This window comes from Lutra lutra, chromosome 10, assembly GCF_902655055.1.
Source record: "Lutra lutra chromosome 10, mLutLut1.2, whole genome shotgun sequence".
Lineage (NCBI taxonomy): Eukaryota > Metazoa > Chordata > Mammalia > Carnivora > Mustelidae > Lutra > Lutra lutra.
The window spans coordinates 111,120,520-111,143,413 of record NC_062287.1 but is presented as its reverse complement, the minus strand read 5'-3'; the positions used below and the strand labels follow the sequence as shown (position 1 = coordinate 111,143,413).

Here is a 22,894-nt window from a genome sequence, read left to right as displayed (position 1 = left end):
GGAGAAGCCGGGAACTGTTTGACGGAGAAGCCTGACAACCCCTATCTCATCCAGGCCAAGCAAGGTCAACATCACGGGCACAGGGCACGTGGACAGCATGTGCCCTGAAGCCACGGCACGCACTGAACCCCGTGGCCTTCCTCCCAAACACACAACCCCAGTCTGAGCCTGAGGAAGAAAAAAAAATCCCAATTAAGGGACATTCCACAAAAGAACTGCATAGTCCTCCGCAAAACAGAGCACGAAGGGGGAGACAGGGCTCGAGGCCGAGAGGCTGTGCGTGCCAAGACTGCAGGGACGAGGGGCCTCAGCACCACGAGAAGGCCAGTGAGGCGGTGGGTCAGGAGCTGGGGGTGCACAGGGACTCTGGAGGCAGGTGGGCCCCACCGGCAGGGCCTGGGCTGGGCGAGGGTGAGGAAGCCACCGGGAGGGGTGAGATGGACCGGGCCGGGCAGCGTGGAGGTGACAGTGGCCCCGGGCTTGGAGAGCATCGGGCAGGTCTGAGTTGTGCATGGGAACCGGCATGGACCAGCCCCAGCCAAGGGCCAATGTGGGGATGAGGCACCACGCCTAGCTTTGCGACCTTTGCAGGTGTGTTGGCGGCAAAGCGATGGGAGCCCCAACAGAGGGCAGAGCGGGGGGTCCGGGGGCCAACACCACGCTCAGACTGAGTCTGCAGCCCGGGCCTCTCCCCCGCGCTCCGCTCGGCCCCGGCTCTGCTGTTCACGGTCCGGGAAACACAATACAATAAAAATGAAGCCCCATCACGCCTTCTCCCCGAGCGCTCATGTCAAAAGCTCCATTTCCACCGCCAACAGGGCGTTCAGACGTTTTCACTGAAGTGCCATGTAAAAGCATCAGAAGTCATTAGACACCAGAGGCTGTACGTGGGCAGAAATAATTCCAGCCGAGTGTAAAAGGGAAAGGATTAAGTCTTGAGTGTGGAGGGTGATGTTTGCACACCGCGCCCAGAGACAAACAGGGGTAACAGGGGTACAGCCGGAGACAGGGCTTTCTCTGCTGACCCGCGGGAGTGGAGGGGGTGCGTGCGGGGCCCGGGGGCTTGGACTCCGGGTGGGAACCCAGCGCCCAGCCGAATGACAGGCCTGAGGGGGGCGACAAGAAAGCTAAGCCGAATCCCCAGGCAAAGCCTCCGCAACACACGCAGACCCCTCCTAGGGCTAAACTCACGAAACTAGTCATCTATCCACCTCACGGCCACATGACCCTTGTCAGATGGATCTCTGAGGGTTGGAAAGCTTTTATAACACTTCACCACGCAGCACGACAACTCCAACAACGCTCCCAGGGCTGAAGGCTGAGGGCCAGGATGGCTGAGGAGGGGTGCGGGGCAGGGGCTGGAGAGATGAAGATCTCTGGAGCCGTACCTGGCCCCCTGCTGGGGCTCCTACAGCCGCACAGCCCCCATAGGGGAGGGCCTTCTTCTGGGTGAGCTTCGGAGGCAGGCGCTGAGTGGGCTGGGACCCAGCTCCAGTCTTTAACAGGCTGCCCTTACTCTGCCTAAGTTTCCAGGTTTCCCCAGCCCAGCCAGGTGTGGTTATCTACCCGACGGACTGGGAGCTCTTGGCCTTGTGAGTGTGGGCACATTACATGCTCTCTCTGGGCCTCAGTTCCCTCTTCTTTCAAAAGGGACTCATACTACTCCTTATTTAATGAGTATGCAAGGAGGTGACTTAAAATAGTGCCCGGGAGACGACATGCAGGCAAAAACTGTCAGCCACCATCCATCCATCCATCCATTCATCCATCCATCCACCCATCCATCCATCCACCCATCCACCCAACCATCCATCCATCCATCCACCCACCCACCCACCCATCCATCCATCCATCCATCCATTCACCCACCCATCCATCAATCCAACCATCCATCTATCCATCCACACACCCATCTACCTGTCTATCCATTCATCCATCTACCCATCTACTTGCCCATCCACCCACCCATCTACCTGCCAATCCATCCATCCTTCCACCCACCCATCCATCCATTGAGCTGGATCTGTTGCTGATGTGCTCTAAGGGAAGTGAGAGCTGAACCCCTCCTCCCCACCCAAGGCAATAGCTCAGAGGTGAGGGGGGTGGGGCTGCTGGTATGGACCGTTGTCCTCACACACAGCTTACTTAGACAAAATCAGGAAGCTTCCACAATGTAAACCTACATGGGCTATAAATTCCGTGCAAGCAAGTACTGGCTATCCTGTTATCCAGCCCCTGGCGCTGTAACTGGCTCAAAGAAGGAGGATCATCTACATCTGTTCAAATCAAAGTGAACTGTGCATCAAATTACAGTGGTACAAGATAGTTCCTCTATTAGTCACAGCACAGAAGAGAAACTCTTTGTATGCACGAGCACATCAGAGAACATTACTGAGAAAGTAAAGACAGTTTATAGATGGGAGAAAATATTTGAAAATCATATACCTGTAAGGGTTTAACATCCAGAATATATAAAGAGTTCCTACAATTTAACAACAAAAAAACAAACAACCCATTAAAAACAAAACAGGCAAGGGAATTGAATAGGTAAGGACTATATACAAATAGCCAATGAACAGATGCACACATCGTTAGTCATTAGGTCACTGCAAATCAAACAACGGGACAGCATTTCACACCTACTAGGATGACTGCAGTTAAAAAAAAAAAAAGCAAGATAACAAGCGTTGGCGAGGATGTGGAGAAACTGGAACTCCCCTGTGCACGGCTGGTGGGAATGTGACACGGTACAGCCCCTGAGGAAAGCAGTTAGGGGTTCCTCAAAAAGCTAGAAACATGATCCAGCTTACCTCCTTCTAGGTGAACATCCAAAAGGACTGAAAATGGGGACACAAACTGGAACTTGCATGCAAACGTTCACAGCAGCACCATTCACAAACAGCTAACGCGTGCAAATAATTCAAGTGTCCGTGATGGACAGAACAGACGGGTACACAAGTTGTGGTGTTTCCCTGCAAAGGAACATTATGGGTCTGACACCCGCTAGGACGTGGATCAGCCTTGAAATGCACGGGAATTGTCATATACCAGACACCGAAGGACACACACGGCATGAGGCGGGAAGGAGATGGAGGTGACTAGCGGCTGGGCGGGGGGAAGCGGGACCCATTGCGGAACAGTTTGTGCTCAGTTTCTGTTTGGGACGATAAAGGCAAGTTTTAGAAATGTTGGTGACGCTTGCACAACACTGTGAAGGTAACGGGTGCCCATATATCCTTATGACGATTGAAATGTTGTATATATTGAACATCCGTTTAAAAGAACAAAAACCAAACCAAATAACCCAAACGCAATTCCCTTACCTCCTCCCCCGCGACTCTGGAAAAAAACAACAAACCTGTTTTTTCCTGTTCCCAAAATCATGCCCTCTCTCTTCAGGCTTCTCTGACCCCCAGCCCCACATCCGATGTGTGGGCCACTCCTGCCGGCTCCGTGAGCAGCGCACACGCAGAGCCCGACCCCCTCCCCCAACCCACGCCCTCAGCACCTGATACCTGGCTCTGGGTATCCTTCGCACCTGCTGTTCCGGCTCCCAGGATGCCCTTCCCCCACCTCCTTCAGGTAGGTAGGTGTTCCCATGTGTTCATCAATGAGGGCATCCCCGGAACCCTGTTTATCCTCCCACTCACCGCCCCCACCCCCCTGCCGCCCTCTGTTGCCTCCTTATTTGGCTCCTCCCTGCTCTCCCTGTCTTCGTGGAACTTATTGCCAGAAAACACATTGGATATTTTTCCTCCGTGGTCAAGAAAGCTTCACGAGGGCCGTGCCTTCGTCTGTTGTCCCCAAGCCCCCAGGATGCGGGCCGGGCACCCGGGAAGCAGAAGCGCTTTGCAACTGTTGGCTGAGCAGGCGAGCGCAAGCTGCAGGAGACAACTCGCCCTTCCCTCCTGGCCGCCTGGGATCCGCACCCTGCCTCTGGCCCATAGCTGCTGTCTGACCTTCAACAGTGTCTCCATGCCTCAGTTTCCTCATCTGTAAGTGGGTCCAGTGCACGGAGGGAGTGACGCAGCGAAGGTACCGTAACAGGGTTTCACGTACCACGCACGCAAGGGACCGGTCCGTGAACTTGGCTATCTGCCCTCCCCCCTGCTTTCCCTTCCTTCTCCCTCCGTCTTCCCTTTCTCCCTCTGTGCCCAGTGTGCCATCCGTGTGGTCAGGCTCTCGGTACATCCCAGCAGGGTTCTGAGGTATGCCCAGAAGTGAGGGGGGCAGGCATGGTCCAGGGGAGGGGATGCTCACCTCCTCCTCTCCTCAACTCCACCTGCCCTTGTGGGAGGGGCTCATGAATAAACAGCTTATGAGTAAGTAATGAGGGAGCTGCTCAAGGAGGCAGCACGGGCATCGATCACCCCAGGGAAGCAAGAATGGGCTGGTCCCAAGACAAGTCACAGAACACCAGGTTCAACTTTGCACCTGGGTCGTATGGACCGGAGCTTGTAGTTAGGGTGACAACGACGAACGGGAGGGTGACCATGAACCAGTACTCGTGCGGAGCAGAGACACCAGGCAGAAAGGCTACCGGGTCAAGCGCCCTCACCACCACCCTCCAGACGCACAGATGCGGCCCAGAGTGGTTAAGGATGTTGGCCCTAGTCACACAGCGACTGGCCCGCACAGCCAGGGCTCGCGTTGGGCCCTCACTGCACGAGGTTCCGGGGCAGACCAAGCGGGGTTCGCCTGCACATGCCAACGGCAGCCTCTGGGTCTTCATGACCAAAAGAGCTAAAGCGTGGCGTGCTGCTAGGAGGGTCTGTCACAGTTTCTCGCACGTCTGCTGTGCTGGGACAAGGCACGCAGGGGCCAAGCTAGGAATGGAGGTTGGGACACGGGTCCTAAGGTCTTACTCCTGTGAGCCCTGATGCCAGGAGCAGAGCAAACAGGGAGACCCTCTCTCCACACCCAGCCCCAGGACAGGAGAGGAGTCTGCAGAGTCGACCTGACCAGCGCCGTGCCTCAGAGCTGACCCATCAGGGCTCCCCCAAACCTCCCAGCTGAGATATGGCCCATTCCCCCACCTAAAGACTATGAAGACCAAAGACCAGGCCCTCGGCGAGCACCTGCTTGTGGGTGATTCTGCCTGCGACAGGGTAAGGGACAGCCAAGGCCTCACAGGAGCGGCTCTCGGCTTGGAACCAGCAAGTACCAACTGTACGGTCTCCGATTCTCTGTCTGTACAATGGGGATGATTCCGCTCTCACCTTACAGGGTTGGATGAAGGAGTAAGCGTGTGCAGTGCTGAATTCTGTGCCCAGGTGGAGGTGAGAGCTCGGTGAGAGGAGTCCGGGGCTCCCATAACCGGCTGCATACAGAACAGGTCAAGTCTACCCGGGAGCTCGAGGAGGCCACTGGAGACGGCAGGCCAGCCTGGCCAGGAACCCCCATCCCCCTCCTGCACCCTTCTCTGGCCGGCAGGGCCCCTCTCTCTTCCTCCTGAGCCCTTAATTTGAGAAGTACGCAGTGTCACTTCTAGAAAGGAGCCAAACTGGGCTGTTTCAGGAGCAGACGTCACAGTAAGTTTCTCCATGGGAATCCAGAGAGAAAGAAAGGAAAAGGGGCTGCTGCGCGGGGTTGGGGGAGGAGAGGCGGGAGAAGGAGTAAGAAGGAGAGCTTCCCATGCTATAGTTAGCAGCTCCCAGTTCTGGGGGGGCATTCTGATTGTAGGGCGCACTATCCCACCCAGGGCGCTCCCGAGGGTGGGGCTCACCCCGTAGCCACTGTCCCGCTGGCTCCCGGCTTTATTCAATAACCTCTGAACTGGGAGGGAAAATCATCCAGGAAACACTGCTTGGGTCATTTATTTTAAAATTATTGGTATAAAAATATCCAGGGTCGTGATTTATGCGCAGGGAGGGGCCCAGGAAGTCAGGGACTCCCCCTCCCAACTCCAGTCAGACCTCATTTGTCTGACCCCCCTAGTGTCCCCCCCGCAGTCCCCCGCAGTTTCCATGATGACTTCAAGTCATAGGAGTTACTTTATATCGCAAATAAATCTCCAAAATAGCACGGAAATATTATGTGTATTAATAGCGCCTGTAAAAACATCCGAAAAGCTTCCATCCGCCGGGGCACGGACGCCGCACGGCTGGGAGATGCTCTCCCGGGACTGGGGACGCACGGCCGGCCTGGCAGATGCCTGCCCCCGGCCGGGTCCCGGTGGTCCATCTGCCGTCTGTTTGTCCGTGGCTGACCCCAGTGACCTGCCGTCGCAGACCGAGGTCCCTTCCCCCGCCCCTCACCAGGGAGCACCATGGGGCCGGGCCCCGCCACCGGACACCGGTGTCCCGTCTCCTCCTGCCCCTCGTGCGCCGCTCAGTCCCGGGGAAGCGGCTGTCCCCGGGCGTCCCGACGCCAACGCCGCCTCGCTCAGGGTCCCTCGCCCCCCCCCCCCCGCCGCTGCCCCCAGATACTCACGGGCTGCAGGGGCTTCCTTGGGGGACAGCCCCTCGAGGTCGATGTCGCCCTCCAGCATGGCGTGGCTGAGCTGCCCGGTTCCGGTGCGCCCCGGACGCGCGGCGTCCAGGAGAGGGGGCGACAAAGTCACCCCCTGAGGTCTTCGGCGGCTCCGAGGGTCGAGCCCAGCTTGGGAGGGGACCGTCCCCCTCCTCCTCCCAGACGCAGGACGCGAAGCCGCGCGCGCCGGAGCCCAACTTGGCCGCCCTCGCGCACGGCCGCCGCGCCGCTCCTCCCCCTGGGCTTTTTGGGCTGGGGGTCCCGCCGCCCTCCCCGCCCCCGGGGCTACCTGCGGACGCCGCCCTCGCCCCGCCCCGCGCGCAGCGCGACGCCCCGGCCGCCACCCGGACACCAAGCGCTGGCGCGGGACGCTGAAGAGCCTCGGCGCTCGGCCCGCGGGCCCGGCCCGCCCCCGGCCTCCTGCTCCACCGGCCGCGTCTCCACCCGCCCGGACCGTCGTATCAGTCGGGGCGGCCAGTGGGGCCCCAGGGGGCCGTGCGCGGCGCCCCCAGCCAGGGCCCCAGGCGGGGATGGGGGTGGGGGGCAGAGACCCAGCCCCGAGAGAAAGAGGGCACTGCCTGCGCAGATGCGTGGGTGGCCCGGGTTCAGCCTCAGTGGAGGGTACTCGGCCCCCTCCCTCGGGCGGCGGGACCCTAATTCATCATTGCGGCCCTTTGTCCGGAGAGGAGGAGGCAAGCCCAGGGATGAGAAGGAGATATGGGGTTTGCAGGGCAAGTGCCTGGCCTGAGCTTGAACCCCCAGCCTGTGCAGAACTTGGGTATCTGGGTAAAGTGTGAATTGTCCCCGGTGGGGCGGCGGCGCTTTGAGGACTGTAGTTAAGCAAGGCAAAGAGAACTTGGCAGGGGCGGGGGCTCTGACCCACACCCCCAGGCCGGCTGAGGGCTGGAGGGGTGGGGAGGGCAGGTGTCACTCTGCAGCCCTGCTTGTGTTTAGGAAGCAAGGTCTGCACGATTCAGTGCCCGCCGAGGCAGCAGAGATGCAGGCACCGTGGAGAGCTGGGAGAGTTGCAGGCTCCTCGCCTCCTGTGGCCACGAGCCCACACCCCTGACACCCCGGGATAAACACAGTAAACTCGGGGCAGAGCTGGCCTAGACCAACGGCGAAAGCCGCTCCCTGACCATGGCATGGGTGGTGGCAGGATGGGGGGCAGCCTGGCCTTTTGGAAGGTCGCCTCGCACTTTGCACCCAAGGAGGAACCAGGCTCCTGCCTGGTCCAGAACTGCAGACCACCTGCCACATAACAGCCCACAAGCCACCGGCTGTGGCTGGCCTCAGGTGGAGACAGACCCAGTCCCCCCCGGGGGCCCGACTTTGTTCACAGGCAAGGAATCTATGCATCCTTGAGGACGGCCTGCCCTCCCTGAACCCCACAGGCCTGCCCTGGGGGGAAACGCTCACTGGTAGTAGCCGCAAAACCGAAAAGAAATGTGTCCCGCCGAACATCCTTCCCTGCTCCCTACTCAAAGCCTTATGCACAGAGAGGAGAGTCAAGCCTTCCCCCTCCCAGCCTGGGAGGGAGGAGGGTCACCTGCTGTGGTCTTTAGTATTTATCTTGTTTGCAGTCTGCACTGAGGAGCTGGGAGCCGAGGCCCCGCCCCGGGTGGGATTTGAAGGCTCATCCCATGAGGAGTTTCCAGAAAGCTCCAAAAGGTGTGGGCTGAGTACCCCAGGTGCCTGTCCCTGGGGGGCGGAGGAGGGTGGATGGCAGTCAAGTAGAGTGGGGGGCCCTGGCTGGGGCCACAGGGACTTCACAGAGCTTTTGCCTCTGGCCCAACCCACCACCGTGCAGGAGCGGAGATAAAGACTCATTTTTCTTGGAAGAGTCTGATGGCCAATGTGGTACATGCCACCAGCCCAGTTGTATAAATACACAGAGAAAATGTTAGAGTTCTAACCCCTGGAACCATGAACTATAAACCAAAAAAGCTCAGGGGGGAAAAATGTAAATAGGTACCAGAGCTGTTTTTAGCCGTCATTGTTTACCTTTCTGGGGGGGCAGGGCTGGCCTATTGTATATTTAGGCAACGTTCAAATGCACATTATTTAATGCCTTATTATTAGCAGAAATATGTTAAACAGCCATTAATAGATGTTGATTCATTCCAGCTAAAGCTATTTTTCTTCTTTTCATCCCCTTGGCTCCGGTTAAGCTGTGCTCTGATGTGAAACCCTTCGGCCTGCTGCCGACTCCTGCATATGCAGGAAAGCCGGCCGGAGCTCCAGACTGTTTAAAACGATGTTTGATCCAATCCAGTTGAAAAAGATATTTTAGTAAATACCTGAACTCGCTCATTTCTGCAAAGATTGGCTTCGGCTGTGAAGTTGGTAAACGGTGCTGTGCCAGGACGATGGCAGGCAGGGGAGAAGGGGGACTCTCGCGGGGTCTGAGCGGGCAGAGTGTGCCCCAGGAGGAGGGGCCCCAGGGGCTCCCCCAGCCCATTTTGCGGGAGCCCCGGCAGTCAGGAGCATCCTGCCTGCGTCGGGAAGATGTTTACATCAAAAGCAGAGCCGGACAAGTGGACTGGCGTGGGGAGGTGGCACGCCTCTGTCACAGCCATCATTATAGGGTACGGGGATAATCACGCCACTCCATGCTTGTAATTATGGGACATGGTTTCCCTTTTCGGCGGTGAGGCAGGGAGGGCAGTGGAGGAGGCAGCTCCCAGCGAGGCCGGGGCCAGTGCTCCTACCCTGGGGTTGGCCCAGGTTTAAAATAGGCTTTGCAGGGTGAGGCCCAGACCACTGGGACAGGCTCAGTCTCCCCGATGCCGGGCCTTATCACACAGGAGGGCCGTACTAGAGACTCTGGGGCCTCCTCGGAGACACTGGACAAGCCCACGACTGAGGCCAGCAGCACTTGGGGTCTCCACAGCTCCCAAACGCCGCTCAGGAGCAGTTCAGAGGCCAGAGCTCACTTGACTGGCTGAGTGTCACAGCGCCTAAAGCCACCCCCTCTGCAGAACTCAGTGTATCCCCCGCAGTTCCCCAGGAGGACCCTTGGAGAAGCCAGGAGACGCCCGAAGGCCACGTAAATTCTGTCCCCACTGTCATCCATCCGCTGAATACAGACACGGTCATGGGTCGTTCAAACAGTGGCTTCTTGTGATCTCAGGAGGTCTGTTCTCAGTTCAGCCGGGGGCTTGGAGCACCTGCTATGGGTAGGGCCCTGACTCAGGGTTGGCGGAGGGTGGGGTATATGATGAGCAAGGGAGGCCCTGGCCCCAGAGCTGGTGTGCCGTCGGAAGGGACAAGCCTGGGGCCTCACAGTGGGTCACAAAGGGACCCCAGGCTTGGACAGTTGCTTCTTGGAACCTCAGTCTGTGTCTCTACAGGAAGGACCTTGGCAGAGGCTGCTTCTTCGAGAGGTTTTGCAAAGCTTGGAAGAGGATCCAGCTTTCAGCCCAGAACCTGGTGAGTTGTAAGGGTGGTTTGGAGGGGTGCTGCTGTCTGTGTCATGCTGGGGTCACAAAGGCAGGACCACATGGTGGAAGTCGCACCCAGCAAAGCTGGGGGCTGGCGGTGGCCCCTGACCTGTAGGCCAACAGAGGGAGGGTGGCTTTCTCTGGATGGAGGGGGGCTTTAGGGCAGAGGCCAGGAGGAGATGCAGAGCTGGGGCAGCGGGAGGAAGCAGGCCAGCCTGGCAGGTGGGGGGCATCCGGTGAGTGACAAGGCAGAAGGTGTGGCCAGATAAGACCAGAGCTCTGGGGGGCTGCCCTTGGCAGGACAGGGTGAGGCTTTTGATAAGATAAAAAGAAAAAACACAATGGGATGAAGTGAAATCCACATGACATGAAATGAACCACTTCAAAGTGGACAGTTTGGTACATTCTTGATGTGCGACCTTCGCCACTGTCTGGTTCCAGAACATTCCATCCCTCCCGGAAGAGCCCCACACCCCGTGGCAGCTCTCCCCACGGTGCTCCCCAGCCTCAGCCACGGCTGTTCCTGGTCACCGTGGATGGCCCTGACCTGGACATTCCGCATCCTTGTGGTCACTGCTCCTCTCACACTGTTTCTTTTTTCTTAACGGTGTTCACACATGATTTCTTTTTCATAATTTTCTCGAGGTTCATCCGTGTTATATATCAGAACATCGCTCCCTTCCGTGATTGAGTGATATTCCGTGGTGCGGCTTTGTCACGTTTGTTGACCCATGTGCCCACTGATGGACATTGGGGCTGCTTCCAAGGGGGTCCCATTAAAGCCCCATTAAAGCCAAGGGTCCCGGGCAAGGCTGAGCGGTGCAGACAGCCCAGCTGGGGAGAAGGAAGCGCAGGCTTCTGGACACCCTTTGGCTCCCGACGGCAGACACAGGGGGTCAGCCTCCGGAGGGCGTCTGTCTCCCTGGGCTTAGCCAGCAGAGGGGCCCCCAGACCCGGCGAGCCACCTGCCCGCGCTCGCCTCCGGAGTCTGTCTATTTATGAAGCACTAAAACAGCACTTACTGGGTGCCGGCCCCGTTCCAAATGCTTGATAAGTATCAGCTCCCTGTGGTTCCTTCCGTTCCATCCCCCCTTCCAGGTGAGGAGCCCGGCGCTCAGAGCGCGGGAGGCACACAGGTGTGAGTGCGGGCCGGGGACTCAAACCCAGACAGCCTGGTCCGGAGCCCGGAGCCCCTGCCGAGCCCTGGGCTCTAGGCTGGAAACCCCGAGTTGCCCAGACCTTGGCCATCCCTTCCCATGGCCCGATTTGAGCCGGACCCGGGATCCTCCTTCCTATTTTCTTCAACCCAGCTCACTTCTTAATAACCTTTTCATTGTTACTTTTATTTTTTAATTACGGTAAAATGCACAGGATATGAAAGGTACCATCAGCCATGTTGGAGGACAGAGTTCTGTGGCGTTAAGTGCATGCACATTGTGTGGCTGTCACCACCCTCCAGCTCCAGAACTTTCCATGCTCCCAAACCAAACCCCGGAGGGGGCGGCAGGCCTCCTGGTACCAAGCCGAGATTTGCCTGGGGCATTCTCCAAGTGACCAAGAGAGACCAAGAAGACTGAGCTGTGTCCACACTGGGCGCCGCAGGGCCTCGCTGCCCGAGTCCCTGTGCTGCCCAGAACTGGTTCCCTTTGCACCAAAAGTAGGTTTGCGGCACACCTGTGACTGGAGGCCGCATCCGGGGAGATGCCAGAAATAGTGGCTTCTGTGCAGGACGGCAAGGTTCTGTGAGCCTCGCTGTGGCTGGAGTAACAGCCACGGGCGCGGAGCTCTCGGGTACCACGGCCATGCGGGCCTCCCGTCTGCTGTTTGACATCTGTGCTGCCTCAACCGTAGGGGACATGGTTCTCGTCCCCGCTGACAGCAGAGGAAGTGGATACCTGGGCCTAGAGAACCACTCGCCAGAATCCACACAGCTGCCCAGTGGATTCTAGAACCTTCTAGTCGACTCCAGAATGCTTTCCGCCGCACCATGCTAACCCTCTGTTTGGACTCAACGCATTACGACCAGGACAATAAGGCTATGGAAACAATAGAAAAACATTCTATTTAGGCCTTTTAACGTGCTGTGTCCTAAATCCGGCTGGGGCTCCTTGGCCTGTCCTCAACCTTCCGCCTGTTTGTTTGTTTGTGGGATGAGGTGGGCGGAGGGCCCGAGGGAGATGCTCCACTCACAGCCTTCCAGGTATGACTAACTTCCTGCGGCCTGTTTACCCTCAGAGGCCGCTCCTGTCGCTCGAGTTTTGGGAATTAAACAGATTCTAATTAATGGTGCAAATATTTGCGCTGGATGCCTCATCAAAGAACATACAGCCTGGGTTTTTTTGGGTTTTTTTTCAGAGTAAATGACACCAGTGCCAAGGCTCTTGGCCACAAACCAGAGGCGAGATTATGGGTTCCGGCTATGTTCTTAAGTGGTTCAAAGATGTAGATTTATATAGAAAGTCCCTTTGTAACTCAACACATCTGGTAGTTTCTTTCCCCCCAAAAGGTCAAAGGCGAGCTGCCTTCCCTCTGTGGAGATGACCAGACGTCGACGACAAAACACTTCCGGATAGGAAGACGGCTTCACCTGGAGTGTGGTGTTAAGACAGAACAGTCTAGAAGTCGGTCTGCCATCCCTCGGGGAGTCTGCTTGTTAAGGCTGTGTGCTTTGCCCACAAAAACTTGAGACACTGTCATCTGATCAGGGTGGCCTGCCTGGCACGATGGCCCATCAGACGGCCTGGAAGGTGAGCCCTCGTAAGAATGGACGGGAGGCCTCGGTGTCCTTGTGGGGCTTTGCCCAGGCGAGCACTTTTGTCTCCAGGCCTCACCCTGTTCTTCAGTGTGGGTTGGGGGATCGGGATTCCCAGGGAAAGAAAACACCAGGTCTAGCTGTCCTTGGGGACCCCCACCTGCCCCACCGTCCCTCTAGCCGCTCTTAGCCCAGCTCCTTGAGCCTCCCTTGGCGAGGTTCCCTTCCCCCTTGGCCACAGTATGCAAATGACAGGCACTATGAGAGGAGACAGCTCACAAAACCTCTTCTCCCCCGGGCTCCCGAGATAAGGCTTTCCCAGACCTTGGGAGGGAATCTGAGAAGGAAAAATCCAGCTCAGTTATCTCCAAAGGGCTCAGAGCCGGGAGGACCTGCTGCCCGCGGTGCCCGGGGCGGTGGGGCCCACAAAGCCACCATCGTCTCAGAGGACAGGCCTGACCAGGAGTCGGCTTCCAGTGTCCCTGAAAAGATGAGGGTAAGTGCATGTCCCCAGGCCACCCTTCTGCCTCCTGGAGGACACGTTGACACGTTTGCTTTTAAAGTCTCCGAATGCAGCCTCAGGGCTCAGGGCTGGGCCGATGGGGGTGGTGGGCTGGCCGGTGCACCCGGGTTGGAGAGCGTAACCCTGCCGCCCCCTTGCTCCCCTCGGGTGTGCATCCTTCTGCCTAAGGCCTAGGCGGCCTTGCAGGGCTCACGCACTGGGCTCTCAGCGCTGGGCTGGGGAAGATTCTGCAGGACCGGGCCCTCTTGGGCATGGCTCAGCCTTTGCCACGCACTCACCGTTCCTGCGGTATTGGCTCGCAGGGCGCGTGTGCCGGGCAGGACTCTGAGATCATCACCTGCTCCGGGGGCCACGTGACAGGTCAGCTGGTGTCCGAGCCCCCCTGGGCTCTTCAACCCGAAGGATTTAATTGCATTGTGAGAGAGCTGGGTGCTGCCTTCCCACTCTGGGCAATGGCTCTGCCCAGACCTGGAGAAGCAGGGGAGAGTGGGCTACAGATGGGGCTCACAGGACAGACGCTCGGTGTCCCCCAGTCCTGGAGGCCAATGTCCAAGATGCAGGTGCGGGCAGGGCGGGTCCCCCTGAGCCCTCCCTCCTCATGTGTGGACAGCCGTGCTCCCCGTGTCCTCATGTCCCTCTATGCGTGTCTGCGTCCTGATCCCCTCTCCTTCCAAGGACCCCTGTCACACTGGATCAGGGCCACCCTGGTAACCCCCGTCTCACCTCAGTCCCCTCTATAAAGGCCCCAGCTCCAGATTCAGCCACATTCTCAGGTGCTGGGGGTTGGGACTCTCAATATAGGACTTTGGGGGCACGATTTAGCCCCTACCAGGTGTAATGAAAGGACGGTTCACAGAGGCTCGGGTGATCAACAGGAGGCGAGGAGACGCCCCCAAGCTAGCACCGGGGGAGGCTGGGCCGGAGGAGAGGGCTGCAGCCTTCGGAGTCGGAGCCTCTGCTCGCAGGAGAGGCCAGAGGGATAGCCAGCCAGTCCTCTGTTCTGACGGCCAAGTGGGTGACAAGCAAACACAGAAAGGGCATCTCCCCCTTCTCCGCCCTTCTTCCAGGGCACGAGCGGAGCTGGGAGCGAGGGTCCCCGGGCTGGATGGCGCGGGCTCAGTCTGCACCGTGGAAGGGGCTTTGACTCGGGCCACGCGGACGGCTTGATTAACCAAACACAACAGGACAAACCAAAACAAACACATCGATCGCACGCGGTGCTCCTGCCAGCCAGGAGGTTTCCCGCGGACGGCCCTGCCGCGCAAGTCACCCAGCTGGTGGACAGCCCCCAGCGGCTTGTGGGGAAGGACCCAGAGCCCGTCCGGAGCAGCCGTCCGGGAGAGCGCGTGGCCCGGGGCGGGTATCCCGCAGCAGCCACATGCACGAGGAAGCCCCAAGACAGGCGTGCACGCTCCCAGCGACTGGAGGAGGGGCTTTCCTTCCGGGCACCCCAGGACCCAGGAGCCTCTGGGCTGAAGGAGCCCGAGTGGCCCGAGAGGGAGGTCCGGGGGCCTGCCCTTGGGGTCTGGCTCAGTTCCTTCCTCTCGGGGGCCTCGTTTCCACAGAAAGACACCAGCTCCTGACCCCCCAGCTTCCCAGACTGTGAGAGCCCGTGGGCGCCAGAGGAGGTCTTCCTGGGGTCTCCTTAGGGAGGTGGGTGGGCTTTGGTCATTTTAGGGAAGGGCTGCCCGGCACTAACTCCCTTTCCCACTCGGGCCCCCCTGGGTGTGATGCTGGGGAATACAGAGCCCCTCTCCTGTAAGGTGGTGGCCAGCCCTCCAGCTTCGGCTCCCTGGTGGCGGGGGTCGAGGTCACATGACTCCGGTGTGGCTGCTCAGACCTGCCCATGAGCGCCAGGCCTGGCTCCGGAGAGGGCATGGCGAGGACTGCCTCGGGCCGCGGGGCGCGGTCAGGGGCTGTGGCAGCCGTGGGCCGTGCCAGGGAATCTTGCGATGACGGTACGGAGTGGGGACACTTGCCCTTCCCTTTGTTCCCGCGTCTTATGGGGCCATCTGTCATGTTCTTTTCCAGACAACCACGGTGGACTTCTGTTGCTTGCAGCCAGGGGCCCGGAGCCCCAGAAAGTGATGTCTGCCCTCGTGCCCCGAAGCCTGCTGGTCTCAGGCACCTACCTTCTGAGCCACTGGCGCGGTCGTATTTTGTGGATGGTCTGAATGGGGCTGCGGTTCCCGTTTCCTTTTAGGATTGGCTGCTGGGGGTCTCAGGGACAACTTGGGGCGGTGCCTGGAGCAGGCGGTTAGGGTGATGGGCCATGCACAGTTGAGCCTCACGTTCTCCGATCGGGTGCAGGGCCAAGTGCTTGGGGCGGGGGTTCTCGTGGGCTAAGAGCCTGCTGACACGCACCCCTGCCCCTGCCCTGTGCCAGCTTGGCGACCTTGGGCAAGCACGCTTCTCCTCTGTCTCCGTTTGTCAGATGGAGGTCCGTGTGGTGCCCGCTCCCACATTGTCGTGCAGAGTGGGTGAGCAAGACGGGGTAGGACACTCCGTGTCTGGCCCACAGCGGCCCTTCTGCACGTGCCCTATTTCCAGAACTTTATTGTCCCCGTGCCTCCTTGTTTGTACAATCTCCTAAATCATTGTGTTTCTTGTGCAAGTTTTTAAATCTCAGCAAATCACACGGGGCGCCTGGGTGGGGAGGGCGCAGTCTGACTCGTGGTTTCTGCTCCAGTCGTGATCTCAGGGTCATGAGATCGAGCCCCGCGTCGGGCTCTGCGCTCCGTGGGACATCTGCTTGAGACTCTCCGTCCTTCTGCGCACCTCCCCACTCTCTTGCACGCTCCCCCACCCCCTTCTAAAATAAATACATTGATCTTAAAAAAAAAAAAATCTCGGTAAGCTAACTTAAAACCATTTTAGAACAAGGGACGATCCAGAAAGCAGACGCTCCAGTAAGAACATGTGGGCTGACGTCTTACACCCCCCGGGAACGTCTCCCCAGAGCTGCCAGACCAGGGAATTAAAAGTATTTTTTATCTTTAACAGAGTCTTCAAGGACCCATAGAAAATACTTAGAAAAGTGGCGGACTTCGGGCAATAAATATTTATCGAGCGGCTCCTTGGCATGGGTTCAGGTGCTGAGGGCACAGGGCTTTAGAAAAATCTTTGCCACAAAGGAGAAGATCTTTCTACGCAGAGAAGAAGGAAAGGCAGTGATATCATGTTGGTGAGCGGGGGTTTTTGAGGAAAAAGGACACAGCCTGCAGGGACAGAGAGCAAGCCGCTACAGACGGGGCTTAAGAAGGGACGCGTGCCCGAGGGCCTGAGCGCGGGAGGGCGGGGCGCTGTGCAGCTATCAGGGGAGGACCGTCCTGGGCAGTGGGCAGCCGTGCAAAGGCCCTGAGGGCAGCCGGCTGCTGCTTTAGCAACAAGCTTAATGCTCTCGGGAATGCTGAGGAAGAGCAGGGAATCCTCTTGGATTTACCAACCCTGTCCCGAGGCAGATTCCCAGGTCAATGTGGATACGGCGTATTTACACAGAAATATTTTATCACGACGCAGTGTGAAAGCGACAGGAGGCAGTCTTCAGGAATTGTTTTACAGCTCTAGGAAGATGACACACGTCATGTTAATCTCAGGGTTTCACAGTTTGCACAGGCATTGAAGGCGGGGATCACGGGCCTTTCGCCTGGTGACTGGATGTGTTGTGCATTCACAGCGTGCCGCGTCCTGCCGGGGCCACGGGGTATGTCCCCACATGTCCCCGCACCCGCTCAGCACGATGGCTCAGTCTGCCCACAGTAGACCAGGATGGCGTGGCACTAGCGGGCCAACCCCCCAGTGGTTTCCCTCAGCTTGCCCCCTGTCTTTTCCAGGGAGCCACTTACCCACAGCCGAGCTCACGGGGATCAACAGCCCATCCTACAGATGAGAGAGAAAGGCTCCGAGGGAGAAGGGGAGAACTAAGTCCCTGGCCAGGACAAGGGCTGGGGAACCTCTGGAACCCATGCCACAGAGCGCTGGTTGTCCCCTAGTGTTCACTTTTTGCCTTTCTCTTAAGAGAACTAATTTTTAGCTGTCATGTAACCTCCCGAACAAAGCCGCATGTCCCAGCCTCCTTTGCCGCTCACGGCAGCCATGGAACTAGGTTCAGGCCAGTGAGAATGAATGAAAGCTTATGAAGAACTTTCATGGGAGGACAGCGCCTTTCTATGTCTTTTCTCTCTCTAGTGCTGGAATACAGACTTGATGGCTTGAGCTCAAGCAGCCATTTTGGGTCATGAAGTGGATGCCTTTACTGAGCACAGTGGAGCAGCCTCAGAGAAGGACCGCGGGTCTCTATTGACCTCACGAAGCCCCCTACCAGTCCTGGGATCCTGACAGTCCTACATCTGGACTTGCCTCAGTGAGAGAAAGTCACTCTCACCTTTTTAAAGATAACTTTTCTGTCCCTTGCAGCAGAACCAACAGAGGCCTTCCTTTCTTGGTGGCTGTTTATGCAAGTCCCTCATCATGACAGAGATGAAGAAAGAGCCCCAGAGAGAGGGGCGTGATCTGTCCAAGGTCACTGAGCTCCACTTACATAAGCATTTCATTTCAAAGCTGCCTAAAATAATTGCTAAAGCAAATAGCCCTCGCCTTCCGAGGCCAGCCAAGACTGTAGCCCAGCGAGTTCACAGGAGGTCTGATCGATGAGGCTGGGCATGCTTTGAAGGCCTTTGCCACCCTCCACTGTGGCTGCTGTCAGCCCAGCTCTGCCTGCCCCTCCCTGAAGACTCGGGCAGAACCAGGTTCCTTGACACGACTCTGAGAAATCGCTCCCCTGCCAGTCAGGCTCTGGGACAGCTGGGTGCACGGGCCCATTGGCTCTGATGTGTGATGTCTCCCGGACCAGGTTCCCCTCCGCAGAGAGAAGCCCCCACAGGACACCCCCCCCCCAACCGCACGGCTCCTCCTGCTGGTTGTCTGCATTTCCTGTTGCCAGAGCCTTTTTCGAGAGCCTGAGACCATGGCAGCACCCCCCACCAAACTACTGCTGATGGTGATTCTGAACCTCCCATTGGGGACCCTTCCTCTGACTGATGAGGGGGTGACCCAGCTCATTCCGGCCACCTTCTTGCTGTCGGGTCTCCCCAAACTCCGAGCTGCCTCTTCCTCCTTGCCCTGAGATCTTATGTGGCATTTCATGGCTTCTCTTGGTGACAAGATGGACAATTTCTCAGTAGAGTCAGATACTTAGGATGTTTGATGACAAAACAGGGCCATAGCCAGAGGGAGGCCCTTCCCAGACACAACATCAGACGCTGAGCCTCACCAGGGAAAAGGCTGCCCTGTGTCCCCTGTCCTTCCAGTTCTCTGGGGGTGGGGGGTCGGGGGTTCCAGGCTCATTTTGCAGAAGAGGAAGTCAGGAGCTGAAAGGTTGACGCACCCCAGGCCACACCTGCCAGGCAGACCCGGCTCTGGGATCTAGCCCCGGCTGCAGACCAGACCCCGCGGCCCCCGGACCACCTTTCGCAGCCTCTACCCTTGAAGAAAGTCTCCACACTCGGCCCTGGAAAGGGAACCACAGGACTCTGGGTGCTTCTGGAGAAGGGGAGTGTCCTCTCACTGCCAGCCCTGCACCCCTGCGCCTGGTCAGGGCCCGTCCCCCTGAGTCCTGCAGCTGTCCCATGTCCCACAGAGGAGCGGGGATCCCCTCAGCTGGGAGCTGTTTCGGGCAGCCTCTCCATCCTGCCTCCAGCTTCTTAATGGCTCAAGCATTCACTCTACGATGCGGCATTTCCCGGAATTCCTAGACCGGAACCTGCCTCCTGTGTGAGCCGCGGGCCGGCCCTCCCCCGGGGCGCCCGCCTCCCTGACCGCAGAGCAGAGTCACCGCGGCTCCGGCATGGCCGTCCGGGGACTACCTCGTGGGAAACGGGTCCTCGGACCATCTCAGCGTGGGGGTCACAAACACTTGGCAACTCTCTGTAGCTCTTTGAGGGCTTCTCGGGAAACGTCTGATGCCTCATTCACATCCCTCCTCCTCTGCCTTGACTCTCTGGCACTCGGAGAACAAACCAAGAATAAAAATGAGTCCTTTCCCAGTGAATTCACTCATTTTTGCAAATCTTAGCTCTGTCCCCCTCTGCCCTGGAGACGTCAGGTCACTCCTGGGCTGGAGGGGGCGGTTCCGGCCTTGGCCAGGGCAGTCCGCAGGGAGGGAGCTGCCCGATTGGCTCCAGCCTCGGATCCCTGAGGGGGAAGCACAGAGTGGGGGCCTCTAGAGCCCACCCCCTCCGCCCCCTGCTCCCGGCTGGAGTCCCCTCTGGGGAGCCAAGGAAGCTTCTTCCTCCGTTCAGTCACCCATCCATGCAGTGGAGATGCAGTGAAGCCATTCATTCATTCATTCATTCATTCATTCGGGGACTAAGCACAGGACAGAGGGTGGGGCTGGTCAGACGGACCCAATTCTTAGACTTGGTGGCTGAATTCCCATGAGACGAGAGGTCGGCTCTGTCCCAGAAGGGCCCTCTGTCCTGCCCCTCGTGTCCCCAGCCGGCCCCCGATGCCAGGAAGGGCCTCAGAGGCCCCCCCACCCCCCACCCCCATCAGGGTCTCCGTCTAAGAATCACAGACAGGACACTAATGGCCTAGGAATGTGGTGCTCACTATTCTCCCTCCCCCTCAGGGAGGGATGAGGGCCAGCTGGTGAGAAGGGTGTTGTGGGGGAGGGGAGGGGCAGTGGGGTTGTGGGGGAGGGGAGGTGGGGTGGGGACAGGACGGCCGTGTGAGAGCCCCCCCCAACCCCGTGCCTCATCAGGCAGACGGTAGTACATGTTGCCCAGAACGGAAACTCCCCGTCGTACCGGAGGCGAGGCCCCAGATGGGAGCGGGCTGGCCTCCTCATTCTCAGCCCCCGTACCATGTCCCCTCTTTCCACCGCAGCAAAAGGCTCCGTGATTACGAGAGGAGGCTCTGGAGAGAGGCGGTGGGGCCCCTCACAGCCCTGCCCCTACCTGCTGGGTGACCCTCTAGCTGGTGCCTTCATCTCTCTGGGCCCCAGCTTTGTGTAATATGGGATTGAAACAGCCGTTGGTAGGAGCCATGCCCTTCCTTCGGGCTCGACACTGTTAATAGTCCAGTTTTACTGAGGAGGGAACCAAGCACAGAGAGGGGGAGCAGCTTGCTCTAGGTGGCCCAGCGGATAAGTGAGAGTCGGGTCCAATGTAGGGGTCTGGCCCCAAAGCCTTGGCATCATAGCCGCCCTCGTAGGGCCCCTCGAGGCTCAGGGGTGTCACAGCCCGAGGGCTCAGCAGGAAGCCCTGAGGGAATTAGTCCATCCAGGCCGGGGGCTCTCAGGGGACAGGGGCAGGTGGCCCTCCAGAGACTCCGGGCAGTGTGGGGACATTTCTGGGTGGTCACGCCCGAGGGTGGGGTGCTCCTGCCTGTAAGGGGTAGAGACCAGAGACGAGGCCGATCGTCTCACAGTGCACAGGACGGCCCCACGACGAGGGACAGGACAGCCCCGGATGTCAACAGTGCCAAAGCCGAGAATGTGGGCCTCTGGTTACTGCTCTCAGGAGGGGCTTGCCTTCTGGAAGGTTCCTTGCCTTAACCTACCCCGGTCAGGCCTGCCACCGTGGGGGTGCTCTCCCTGCCGGCGGACCTAGGCACTGCCCAGAAGCCACATGCATGGGGATCTAGAGGGCAGAGCGGGTGTCCAGCCTGGGCCGACGGGGCTGGCAGTGCACGGCGCTCCCCGGACCCCCACCCCGCCGTAGACCCCACGGCTCCTTACTGGTCAGCAAGGGGTCCAGTGCGGTCTCCTCCATCCGGGCACCCCCACCACGCACTCTCCTCTCGTGGATGCCGGCTCCCCAGCAGGTTCCAGAACAGCTCTGCGTTGGGATCTCAGGCACGGTGGCAGAGGCCACTCCCCAGGGTGAGCAGGTTTGCAAAATGAGTCAGCGGGGCAAGAGGACTGGCCACCAGGTGCCAATCGTGGGTTAATCATTAACACTCGGACACTTCCCTGGGATCCCCAAGGACCCTCGGGCCTGGCCTCAGCCAGCCTCGACAGGGGACCTGGGAGACCCGTCCCATCAGGGTCCGCCTCGGCCGGGTTATCTGCTGAAGGGGAGGGTCGGCACCCAGGGACCCTCTCCCCCTTCAGCCACAGGACTTCAGCTCTGTCAAGTCAGAGTCACGGAAGGTGTGGGCCCATTTCACAGCCCGCACCAGCGACAGTCCCTTCAGAAATCCCCTTCCCTAAGTGCCTCCTCTGTTTCCTATGCGGTGCCAGGCCCCTGACATTCGTCGTCTCCCTGGACACCATCCCGACCCTGCAAGTGATAAGTTGTGTCCCCATCTCTCTGGGGGTGGGCTGAGGCCCACAGGTGACTGTCCGGTGAGAGGCCTGGCAAAGAACAAGGAGGAAAAGGAGTAAATCATTTCCTCCCTTGGGGGCTCTGTTTCGTCGGCCGACTCACAAGCTGTTCAGGGGTTAAACGAGGCCACACAAGGAAAATGCTGAGCACGGGTCCCGCGTACACCGGCGCGCAGCAGACGCTGGCTGTTTTCTGGGTCATCAGGCTGCGTGTCCAGGCCCAGGATCCTGGCCTGGTTTGTCACTGGTGTGGAAGCAGGTGGCACGTGTTGGATCAACGGTTGTCAGGCGACTTGGCTAAAGCCACGGGGAGGACAATCTCAGACCAGACGGGTCTGCCTCCCAGGGACGCGCTCCTTCAAAATGCTGGACACTTCCTTCATCCCCCAGGAAAGAGGACGGTGCCGCCTTCCGGTGGAACATCCGCGATTCCAGCGACAGCGACGGCTCTCCTGACTGGGGAAGGATGGCAAGGTGTGGACAGGCTGGGGGGGGCTGGTGAGCGAGTGCGGGGAGGCCTCCCCTGGTGGTGGGGGAAGCTCTGAGTCAATGGGGCAGGGGGACCCTCAGGGGAGGGTCAGGGCAGGAAAGCCGAGAACTGGGTGCTGCTTCCCTCCCCGGAAATGAGCTGTGGACTCAAGAGTTTTACTCTAATCTCCCCCAGCTCTCTCGGCCCCATAAACCCATCCTGCTCCCAGCTCGACTGAAAAAAAAAATTTTTTTTTTGAGATTTCATTTGTAAGTCATCTCCACATCCAACGTGGGGCTTGAACCCACAACCCCGAGATCACGAGTCATACTGTCCACCGACGGAGCCAGCCGGTGCCCCTCAAAGGAGGTTTGAGGGAGGTGAATCAGAGACTGCCATGGGGGGAGACTCAGTAACACGTTTCTTTCATTCTCTTTTCCAGAGAACATTTCCTGAGCACCTACGCTGTCCGGAAGGGACGCTCGGAGGCAGAGAGCTAAGGGGAAGCAGCAGGGTACAGGGCAGTGCAAGGGTCTCGTGGTTCAGGAATTCCACTCTGGGGGCTCAGGTGGTTGAGCGTCCGACTCTTGATTTCGGCTCAGGTCACGAGCGAGGCCCGCGCCGGGCTCCCCGATGACGGCGTGTCTGCTGGAGATGCTCTTCCTCTCCCTCGCCCCCCCCCCCAAATACCAGGTGCTTCTGTTTTCGCCCAAAGCCTGCAATCAAACCTTTTGGGCTCTCCGGCCTTTAAATCACACGGGTGGTAGTTCAAAGCCAGGTCCTGCCCGCCAGTGGCCTGGAGGCCAGCCGGGGTCACCTCTCCGGTCCGGCAGTGTATGTCATAAGTGATGAGTGGCTGTTTCTCTAAGAAAGTGATAACCGGCTGTGGGCAGAGTTATTGGGCGTCGGG

At 58.8% G+C, this 22,894-nt stretch overlaps 1 protein-coding gene and 1 long non-coding RNA gene across 7 annotated transcripts in view; one reads left to right on the top strand and one right to left on the bottom strand.

Moving 5' to 3' along the window:
- ANO1 (anoctamin 1) overlaps positions 1 to 21,070 on the bottom strand; it is a 149,866-nt gene extending 128,796 nt beyond the window's left edge. For 2 of the 5 annotated variants that reach the window (XM_047692221.1, XM_047692223.1), the window contains exon 1: positions 6,433 to 6,741. In XM_047692221.1, coding sequence (XP_047548177.1) covers positions 6,433 to 6,490 — 58 coding nt within the window. In that variant the 5' untranslated portion in view covers positions 6,491 to 6,741. Of the gene's footprint in view, positions 1 to 6,432; positions 6,742 to 20,927 lie in introns of those variants that run through there. The other 3 variants (XM_047692222.1, XM_047692224.1, XM_047692225.1) reach the window with 3 other exon arrangements.
- LOC125078942 (uncharacterized) lies at positions 7,784 to 9,935 on the top strand. 2 transcript variants are annotated; one of them, XR_007121019.1, is made up of 4 exons: positions 7,784 to 8,434; positions 8,643 to 8,813; positions 9,474 to 9,607; positions 9,825 to 9,935. It is a non-coding gene; the product is annotated as an uncharacterized LOC125078942 (long non-coding RNA). The 2 variants fall into 2 exon arrangements; XR_007121018.1 differs by having other exon boundaries at positions 7,784 to 8,813.
- Positions 21,071 to 22,894: the final 1,824 nt, after the last annotated feature.